Source organism: Semicossyphus pulcher, unplaced genomic scaffold (assembly GCF_022749685.1).
Source record: "Semicossyphus pulcher isolate SPU_LCO1_2020_fin unplaced genomic scaffold, fSemPul1.0.p SCAF_15, whole genome shotgun sequence".
In the NCBI taxonomy this organism is placed as follows: Eukaryota; Metazoa; Chordata; class Actinopteri; order Labriformes; family Labridae; genus Semicossyphus; species Semicossyphus pulcher.
In genome coordinates this window covers 29,099,458-29,110,000 of record NW_027211659.1, presented here as the reverse complement: position 1 = coordinate 29,110,000, position 10,543 = coordinate 29,099,458, and the positions used below count along the sequence as shown (strand labels likewise).

Genomic DNA, 10,543 nt, shown 5'->3' with positions numbered 1-10,543 from the left:
AGAAAAGGAGGAGAGGGAGGAGGAGGTGGAGAGATGGAGGAAGATAGTGGAGGAGCAGGAGGAGGAGACTAACAGACTGAGGACAGAAACCTCCAAATTAGAGGACAGGCAGGAGGAGAGGAGGAGGAGAATGGAGGAGGAGGTGGAGCAACTGAGGGATGAAGCAAGAAGAGCAGAGGAGGAGGTGGAGAAGCTGAAGGAGAAGTTGGGGGAGGTGGAGCTGCTAAGGGTGAAGCTTAACGTGGCCAAGGAGGAGTGCGAGGAGATGAAGGAGGAGGTGGAGAGGAGGGAGCGCAGCCTGGAGCGACAGATGAGCGCTGTGAGGGAGAGGGAGGAGGAGGTGGAGGAACTGAAGGCACAGCTGAGACTGGCAGAGGAGCAGGAGGAGGAGGGAGCAAGGGAGCGTCAGGAGGTTTACAACAAACTAAAGCAGAAGGAGGTGAGGGAGGAGCAGCTGGAGGTGCTGCTGAGAGAAACCCGGGCGCTCCTGGAGAAAGAGAGGAAGGAGGGAGGAGAAAAAGACGGCAGGATCTCCTGCCAGAGCAGGGAACTGCAGGAGGCCCGGACCCAGAGTGAAGGAGCAAGAAGGAGAGCCAGAGAGAAGGAGGAGGCTGAGGAGAGGCTGGAGGAGGAGCTGAAGGAGTGGAGGGAGAAGGCAGAGCGGTGCATGAGGGACGTGGCAAAGCTCAACCATATCCTGAGGGAGCGAGAGGAGGAGGCACAGCAGCTGAGAACCACACTGGAGGAGAAGGAGGAGGAGGAGGAGAGGGAGAAAGAGGAACTGAAGAGAGTGGCGTCAGAGAGGAGGAGGAGGCTGGACACTAAGCTGACTGAGAAGGAGGAGGAGAATAGGGGGCTGGAGGAGAAAGTGAAAGAGTTGGAAGAGGAGCTGGAGGAAGAGATGGAGGCACTGAGGAGAGTCAGGGAGGAGAAGAGGAGGTTAGAGGGCAGATTAGAAGAGGTGGAAAAGGAGCTTCAGGGGCAAAAAGAGGAGTTGAGGAGGGCAGAGGAGGAGAAGAGGAGGCTAGAAAACCAACTCAAGGAGACGGAGGAGTGGAGTAAGGGAGAGGAGGAGGTGTTATGGAGGGTGAGAGAGGAGAAGAGGGAAGTGGAGGAAGAACTGAGGGAGTTGAAAGAGGAGCGAGGGAGAGCGGCAGAAGCTGAGAGAGGTCAGCTACTCCTGGTGGAGGAGAGAGGGAGGTCCAGAGAGAGGGAGCTGGAGAAGGAGAAGGCAGGAATGATGGAGGAGCTGGGGAGGAGGGAGAGGGAGGTGATGGCTCTCAGGCAGGAGGTGCACACAGAGAAGGAGAAGGCACAGGAAGAGCTGAGGAGGAGGAGAGAGGAGGTTTCTTTACTTAGGGAGGAGATAATAAGGGAACAAACAGAGAAGGAGGAGTTAAAGGAGAAGCTGAGGAGAACTGAGAAGGAGGTGGCAGCGCTCAGAGAGGAGGTGAAAAGGGAACAAAGGGAGAAGAGGGATACTCAAGAGGAGATTATAGCCCTCAAGGAGCAGGTGAAGAAGGAGCAGAGGAGGAGAGAGGACAAGGAACAAGAGGAGCTTAGGAGGAGTAAGGAGGCCCAGGAGGAGTGGAGGCAGAGAGAGGAGGTACAGGAGCAGTTGAGGAGGAGCGAGGTGGAGGTGTCTGTACTTAGAGAGGAGGTACAAAAGAGACAAAGAGAGAATAAAGAGGCTCAGGAGGAGCTGATAATGAGGAGAGAGGAGGTGCAGAGGGAGTGGAGGCAGAAGGAGGAGGTACAAAAGGAGCTGATCAGGAGCAAAAGGGAGGTATCTGTCCTGAGAGAGGAGGTACAAAAGGAACAAAGGGAGAAGAAAGAGGTACAGGAGGAGCTGATGAAGAGGAGAGGTAACATGACAGCACTCACAGCGGAGGTACAGGAGGAGCAGAGGCAGAGGGAGGAGGTACAAGAGGAGCTGAGGAGAACCAGGAGTGAGCTGAAGTTCATCACAGAGGAGGTACAAAAGGAAGAAAAGGAGAAAGAGGAGGTACAAGAGAAGTTAATGAGGACAGAAAAAGAGGCAACAGCTCTTAGAAAGGAGGTGCAGAATGAGCGGAGGAGGAGGGAGGAGGGACAAGAGGAGCTGGAGAGGACCAAGAATGACTTGGTGTTCGTCACTGAGGAGATACAGAATGAAGCAAAAGAGAAGGAGCAGGTACAAGAGGAGCTAGCAAGGAAAGAAAAGGAGGTCCTAACTTTCAAAGAAGAGATGCAGAAGGAGCAGAGAAGGAGGGATGAGGTGCAGGAGAAGTTAACAAGGACAGAAAAGGAGGCGACAGCTCTCAGAGAGAAGGTGCAGAAGGAGAGGAGGAGAAGAGAGGAGGTGCAGGAGAAGCTGAGAGAAGTGCAGCAGAGCGTGGCGGCGATGACGGCGAACCTGAGCTCCCTGCAGACTCAGGTACTCACAGTGTCCTTTAGTCCTACAGTATCTACAGTAGGCCATCAGCGTCCTCGTAAACCACATTACCCAGAACACCTCAACAAGACAACACATAAAAACAACCAATCAGACACGTTCATACCGTTCATTTGGTCCATAATCAGTAGTAAACATTCAGACCTGGATATGGGGACGCTGCTCATCTCTGCCTCCTGTGGCCGCTCGTAGTATTGCAGCCCCAAAAGCTTTTTCCACATTAACTCAGACTGGAGACAAGATCAATTATAACTGTCTCACTTTATAAAACTGGCTTTGAGCCAATAAACCTTAGCATGTAGCCTTTTGTATTTTAGCATGTTAGCAGGTAATGCTGTCTGTGTTTTTCAGGTGTCTGATCAGAGTCAGAGCAGGGAGCGAGCGAGGCAGGAGGTGAAGGAGAAGGAGGAGGAGAAGCAGCAGATGAGGGAGGGTCTGAGGGCTGCACTGGAGGAGATGACAAATCTGAAACTCCTCCTGCAGGTACAGCTCCTCCTGTGTCAAAACGAACACTCACCTGCTCCTAGCCTCCAGTCTGGGCATTACTGAGCTAACTAGCAAACTGGGCTAACTAGCTAACAACTAATAAACAGGTCCTGACAGAGCAGCTGCACAAACTTCAAGTTCTTTAACGTGGTGTGTTTTATCAACATTTGGTGGAAACGACTCAGAAATGTGCACAGAGCCAGGCTAGCAGTTTCCATCTGTTTCCAGTATTTATGCTAAGCTAAGCTATGCTAACCACACCCTGACTTTAGCTCGTTATTTGCAAAATATTACATTTTTCTCTGCCCTTTAGGAGAGTCACGCAGAGGGGGAGCGACTGAGGAGGGCTCTGAAGGAGAAGAAGGAGGAGGTGGAAAGGTTCAGAGAGGAGAACCTGCAGACCGTCAGGGAGGAGGTGATAAGGGAGAGGGAGGAGGTGGAGAAGGAAAAGGGGGAGATGGAGGAGCTGAGAGCGAGAGCCAAGGCCCTGGAGAAGAGGAGGAGGGAGATGATGGAGGAGCTGGAGGAGGCTCGCCTGGCGAAGGAGAACGCAGAAGAAGATAGGAAGAAGGAGGAGGAGCGGTGGAGGAGCAGAGTAGAAGAGATGGAGGAGGAGCGGGAAGCGAAGCTGAAAGCGCTTTTGAGGGAAATTCAGATGCTGAAGGAGAGGGAGGAGGAGAAAGAGAAGGAGTGGAGAGACAGAGTGGAGGAGGCGAGGAAGGAGGTGGAGGAGAGCCGGGCTGAGCTGAGCCGGGTCAGAGCCACGGCAGCCATGTTGGAGGAGCAGAAAGCACAGATCTCCTCACTGTCTGCTGTAAGAGAGGAGGAGACAGATGGTCAGAGGAGCAGGAGGAGAGGGCAGGAGACGGACAGCAAGAAGGCAGGAAGTGAGGTGAGGAGGAGGAGGAGGTCTTTAAGGTTTAAGACACTGTTAAAATATAACGATTCTAAAATGTTGAACTGTTTATGATTTCTGGAGGAGGAGGAGGAGGAGGAGGAGGAGGAGCAGCTCTCCTCCCTGCTGCAGGAGAAAGAGGAGATCAGAAGGCTGCTGAGGAGCAGAGAAGCTGAGGTAGTTTAACAGGCCAGAAAGTCAACACGATAAAAACACACACAGAGGAACAGCCTCAGTGTCTCTGTCAGGACTGTTTAATGATGGTGTGTGTGTGTGTGTGTGTGTGTGTGTGTGTGTGTGTGTGTGTGCGCGCGCGCGTGTGCGTGTGCGTGTGTGCGTGCGCGCGTGTGCGTGCGTGTGTGCGTGTGTGTGCGTGCGTGTGTGTTTGGTGTTTGAAGGTGTACTCTCTGACTCAGAGGACGGAGGAGCTGGAGAAAGACAGGGATCGAGTCCGATTGGCTCTGGAGCTAACTGAGGCAGCTATGATTGGCTACAGGGAGAGGGCACATCAACAGGAGCAGAGCCCGGGGGCGGGGCCTAACTCAGACCAGGTCAGTGTCTCTGATTGGACAGTTACTTTGTCTTGAGACAGCTTGGATGTTCAGACCACCTGACTGTGTGTGTGTGTGTGTGTGTGTGTGTGTGTGTGTGTGTGTGTGTGTGTGTGTGTGTGTGTGTCAGCAGGGGGACAGGCTTGTGGTCCTGCAGCGTCTGGTGGCTGAACTGGAGCTCGATGTAAAACGACTGACAAATAAAAACTGTCATCTGGAACATCAGAAAGAAAAACTGAAGAGGGACAGGAACACTCTGAGAGACACACTGAGACAGGTACACACACACACACACACACACACACACACACACACACACACAGAGACAGGCACACAGAGAGACAGGCACACACACACACACACACACACACACACACACAGAGACAGGCACACAGAGAGACAGGCACACACACACACACACACACACACACACACACAGAGACAGGCACACACACACACACACACACACACACACACACACACACACACACACTCACACACTCTGACGTGTACGTGTGTTTCAGGTGGAGGAGGAGCGTCTGAGGTTCAGACAGAAGCTGACTGACAGCCGTAGATCTCAGGTGAGACAGACAGACAGGTATATCTGTGTGTGTGTGTGTGTGTGCGTGCGTGTGTGTGTGTGTTAATCTGTTATGTTTGTTCGGCAGTTTGCAGACACCACAGAAGAAGAACGCCTGAGGAGCAGAGTGAGGGAGCTGGAGGACCAGGTGGGAGCACCACAGAAGAAGAGTTTGAGATGTTTTGTTTTGTCAGGTGGATGCTGATGATGTCATTGTGTCTCCTCCCCCTCAGGTGAGTCGGCTGCGTCTCTCATTGGCTGTGGATCAGCAGCAGAGGGCGGAGTTCATCCAGCAGTCCTCCAGGAACAGCCAATGGCTGCTCTCTCTGAGACACGACCTCAGTGACTCGCTGGACGCTGTCACTCGCCGTCCAATCCCGTCCGTCCTGGAGTCTGAGACGCAGCGATTGGACCGCAGCCTCAGGGAGGAGGAGCTTAGGATGTCTCTCAGCCAATCATAACACCTCAAAGATAAAAACTCAAAACTGAAGCTTCTGACCAAAAACGTGAAACCTCAACGGGCTCAAAGACGAGCTGCGGCTTCTCAGTACCACTTTTTACCTGCTTATTTAAATGACATTAAACACACCACAGGCTCTGATCACATTGAGCCTGACCCGCGCTGCGTTTAGGAACCAAAGAGACAGTCGGTACAAACAGAACGATGGATTTATTAAAGGTGACCTCAGAGTCCATTTGTATCATCATCCTAACACGACAGAGGACACTGTGCTTGCTGCAGTTTGTAGCTCGCTGCTGCAGTTTGTAGCTCGCTGCTGCAGTTTGTAGCTCGCTGCTGCAGCCTGCGACGGTCGGTCTCAGGGTCTAAAGGTGTGTTCTCTGTGTCTCCGTAGTTTCCGGTAAAGGTAGCTGTCAAACACGTTGATTAGCTCCAACTGAAACATGCTCTGTTCACTTTCTGTCGCTATTGTTTGAAGTAAAAGAAGATGATGGAAAAAGTTCCACACGGCAGCACAGAGACCGGCGCCAACTAGTGTATTGACGGTGTCGTCACATCTCCAGCCTGAGTTTGGACTTGTTTCAGTGTGCAAACGAGCCTGCTGCTGATGAGACTTCTGTGTTACATTTACTGAAAGTCTGAAGATTTAAACTTAGTTAAGATGCTGCTGCTGGTTTATATTTTGATCTCAGAGGGAAACGACATTATTTTGCTAAGATGTAAATAAATCCAACATGATGTGTTTTCAGCACCAAATCTGCTGATTGAGTCTTTTCAGTTTAGTCTGCGTTTGTGTCGTCCGTCCTGTTCCAGCAAAGTGTTTCTGTCTTTGTCAGCAAAATGTTTTATTCTTTTTTATTATTTCTGAGTTTTTAAAACAAGTCGATTGTAACTAAACACAGACACAGTCCTGTGTGTGTTCAGGTGTGCAGAATCATTCATTTATCAAAAAGCCTGTTTAATCAGAACGAGCTCTTTTACTTTGGTTCTCGTTTTGTGACAATCCTGACCCAGTTTTAAATGCAGGACTTTTTCTCGTGTGTATTTAAACTGTTACTGTTAGAGTCTGACTTCTTCTCCCACACAGACTTTTAGTTTGAAACAAACAGTGTTAAAAACATCCATGAGTCCAGTTACAGTGAGACGCTCCTGATGTGACCGTAATCGGTGCTTCACGTTATTTATCTGAAACCAAATGTTTATTTATTTATTGTTTGCTGTGTTTATATTCTGTTTTTATTTCTGTCTGAGCCCTGAGCCATGACCACACTACATTACCCATAATCCTCCAGCCTGAGCTGTGAGTCTGGCTCAGGTAAAGGTCAAAGGTCAGCTGTGTTTGTTCAATAAAACCAAAGTTTAGATTTTTACAGTGTTGCTTGTTCTGTTGGTCTCTGTGATCCGTCTGTAGTGATCTGTGCAGCCTGCAGGAGGCGCTAACCGCTCTGTAACCGTCACACGGAGGAGGAGGAGGAGGAGGAGGAGGAGGCTGACTCTAGAGTTGTGTCCATGGCGTTGGCAGCTGTGACTCATGGGTAATGAGAAAACCAGGGATACTTTTATTTTGAAAATGTGCACGTGTTTTACTCGGACTTCCTGGTTGACGACATGTTTCCCTGAAACAGCGACGGGCTGAGAGGAACGTTTCTCTTGTTAGTGGGCGTGTCAGAGGTTTTACCCAATCAGCAGTGACGAGTTAATCAAACCACATGTAGTTCAAAGGAAGTGTGTAACACAACATACAGAATGAAAGGTTCGCTGCAGTACGATTCAGGTTAACAGCTCTAACAAGTTCGCTTTGACGCCGGATCGACCGCCTCGTGAGCATCCACTTCCTTCCTGTCCTGGCTCCATGCCCTGTGAGGAGACTCTGGAACATCCGCTCCTCCCCGGTCCTGGTCATCATGAACTCCTCCTTCAGGCGGCTGAAGGGAGCCACAGCTTGTTCCTGCTCCTGTACAAGGCAATGCTGCTGAGGCTTCGAGGTGGGCCCAGTCACCTGCGCAGGTAGTGGCTCACTTTCCTTTCAGACCACTCATGTTCAGGGACCTCAAAGGCTCACAGTGACCAGAGGGGTCGTGGTGGGATGAAAAGGTGGCGGTCAGGTCGAAGGCTCTGCCGGGGGGGTTCTGGACACTGGTCCTGTAATGATCCAGATGAAGGTCTTTGTTTTGGCCCGAACACGATGCTGCTCCGGAGCTGTTACGATCAGCTGGTGCAGTGACGACCTGCAGTCCGGCTCCCTGTGCCTCCTGGGTCTGAACCGTCTGATGAGCAGCATCATGTTATCAGAATGTAAATATTGTGAGCTACAGAGGAAGGTTCATTTAAAGCACTCGCCTGTTTGACATGAGTTTGTTAGTAAAATCAGCAGCTTGTGATAAAGGTGATGTCATCTCCACACCTGAGAGTGAGATCGTGTCGATGTCACTGTTTTTATTTGTTTTGATCTGAACCTGCAAAGTGTGGATCAATAAAAAAAACACAGTGGGTTCAGACGTAGTGGGTCTTCCTGTGTTAGTCTGCATGTTCTCCCCGTGCACGTGTGGGTTCCTCCGGGTTCTCCGGCTTCCTCCCACAGTCCAAACACATGCTCGTTAGGTTCATGGTGACTCTAAATCACCCGTAGGTGTGAGTGTGAGAGATTGTCTGTCTCTGTGATTGACAGGTGACCTGTCCAGGTGTCACCTGTGATTGACAGGTGACCTGTCCAGGTGTAATAATAATAATAATAATAATAAGACTTTATTAAGGACACAGCGTGTGGTCCATAGCACTAAAAAATATATATATATATATAAAACATAACAGACAATACATACAGAAATACATAAACTAGTACATCAAGTGAGGCATCAACTAGATTATGACACAAAGGTACATACATTAGGTAGCTGTGTGTACGTACAGACTTGAGCACCAGTGGCTCCACAATCTCGACGAGAACCACACTGAGCTCCTCTCACAGTTACTCAAATACATTAAAATACCATTACCTGAAGCTGACAACCTGCACATGAACCTGTACATAAGATTACGTATCACAGCAGAGCAGTTCGGCACCCCAACATTTACAAACATTTCACTAGCACTGCACCATCTTGGAAGTTTTAAAAGCATTCTCATGCCATCACTATAGGCCACGTTGAGTCTCTGCATGTTGCTTTTGCTATAAACAGGCCACAGGTGGGCAGTATACATAGGGCTACAAAATGCTTTAAATAAAGCTGTCTTAACATTAACAGTGCACATGTTAAACTTCCGTGCGAGCATATTGGCTTGCGCATATAACTTGCGACACTGTCTGTTAATATCTCTATTGTCCGACAGATCATTTACAATATGATGGCCGAGATATATGATCTCATTACATTCATGAAGAGCAATGCCAGATAAAAAGGATTCAGGAAAAACTAGTTTTCTATCAGCTTTGCTTCTAACGATCATAATCTTACTCTTAATTGCATTATATTTGATGTCAAAGTCGAGACCATATTGTGAGCAGACATTCAATAGCTGTTGTAGGCCAGCACTATATGGGCAGAAAATTACCAAGTCATCTGCATACATTAGGTTATTAATTAACATAGAGCCAACCATACACCCTGTTTTACATGCATTCAACTGCTGTGACAAGTCGTCCATATACACATTAAAGAGAAAGGGAGACAAAATTCCGCCCTGTCTCACTCCGTTGCTGACAAAAAAAGGTTCTGACATAGAATTTCCCCATTTTATCATAAAGGCCTGATGAGCATACCAGTAAACCAGAATTCTTAGAAGCCATTTTGGGACCCCTCTAAAACACAATTTATCAAACAGTTTTTCATGATTTATGTGATCAAAGGCCTGAGAGGCATCCATAAAACATATACAAATTGTGGAGTTCTGACTGTTGTATTTATCCAAGATTTCTTTCAAAGCAAAGATGCACATGTCAGTGCCATGTTTCTGTTTAAAGCCAAACTGGTTGTCACTTGTGAATATGTAATCTTCTAACCTGTTAAGGAGGATTTTCTCCAGTACTTTGGATACAATACTGGCTAATGCAATAGGCCTATAATTCTCCATACTGTTTATTTTGCCTGCTTTGTTTTTAATTACAGGTACTAATAATACAGACAGGATAGAGTCAGGCAGAATGCCATGTCTTAGTAAGCCTGTCAAACATATAGCAAGCAACAAACAAAGTTTTTTGCTGGCATATTTTAGATGTTCAGCAGTTATCTTGTCAGCTCCACACGATTTATTGTCAGCTAGTCCTAAGACTGCTGAGTGAACCTCTTCTAAATTGATAACTATATCTACATCTGTATCAACAGTACCCACTTCAAAATGATTTCTTCCAACACAGTTAAATAATTCAAAATAATGTTGTCGCCACATCTGAGATATATTACCAGCACCACTAACCCCATCAATGTTTGTCGGTAAGGACATTTTACAATTATTCATGCATTTAACCTCCTTCCAGAAATCCTTAACACTATTATTTTGCATCTTTTTGGCCAGTGAGTCAGATCTCATAGACTTCTCATTCCTTTTAATAAATCGCAGGGCATATTTGAAATTTGCATGAGCACGTTTCTTCTGTTCAAATAAAGGGCCATGTCTGACTCTTCCCGATTCAACCCAGGCTTTGAATGCTTTTCTAGCTACGACATGAAGCTCTGCCACATAGTCATTCCAGCCAGGTTTGACATTGTATCCCTTAGACTGAGATTTATGAAGTGACTTACTGGAGATGAGAAGTGACTCCACAATAGAATCATATAAAACACATAAATCATTCCCATGTTGTGGGTTCCCACAGTTCACATTACAGCATCTCATTGCATCTTTAGGTAATTCAATATTTCCGAGTAGGTTGTCAGTCCTAATGGTATATTCCTTAATGGCGTCCTTAGTTATCTTAGACCAATCCAATTTCCCCAAAATTGTGTTATTTACCTCAGCCGATACCATCGGTATTTTTTCCACATTCAGTGATATAGAAAAAGGTATCTGATCAGCAACGGCATAGTCATAGTAGATCTCCATGGTATCCAGGGAGGCATGTGCATCCGATGTACAGACACAATGATCCAGCCATGAAGTTGTATGCCATGCTTCACTGATGTATGTAAAACTATTTTCA

The 10,543-nt window shown here is 47.9% G+C and overlaps 1 protein-coding gene across 3 annotated transcripts in view; it reads left to right on the top strand.

Moving 5' to 3' along the window:
• Positions 1-6,734, top strand: part of LOC138591996 (trichohyalin) — an 18,713-nt gene extending 11,979 nt beyond the window's left edge. Inside the window, exons 20-28 of one of the 3 annotated variants that reach the window (XM_069662573.1) lie at positions 1-2,416; positions 2,786-2,917; positions 3,234-3,812; positions 3,900-3,992; positions 4,214-4,366; positions 4,500-4,643; positions 4,891-4,947; positions 5,035-5,094; positions 5,180-6,734. The exon at positions 1-2,416 is cut by the window's left edge and continues 508 nt beyond it. In XM_069662573.1, coding sequence (XP_069518674.1) covers positions 1-2,416; positions 2,786-2,917; positions 3,234-3,812; positions 3,900-3,992; positions 4,214-4,366; positions 4,500-4,643; positions 4,891-4,947; positions 5,035-5,094; positions 5,180-5,407 — 3,862 coding nt within the window. In that variant the 3' untranslated portion in view covers positions 5,408-6,734. Of the gene's footprint in view, positions 2,417-2,785; positions 2,918-3,233; positions 3,813-3,899; positions 3,993-4,213; positions 4,367-4,496; positions 4,644-4,890; positions 4,948-5,034; positions 5,095-5,179 lie in introns of all 3 variants that reach the window. The other 2 variants (XM_069662572.1, XM_069662574.1) reach the window with 2 other exon arrangements.
• The last annotated feature ends 3,809 nt before the right edge of the window (positions 6,735-10,543 follow it).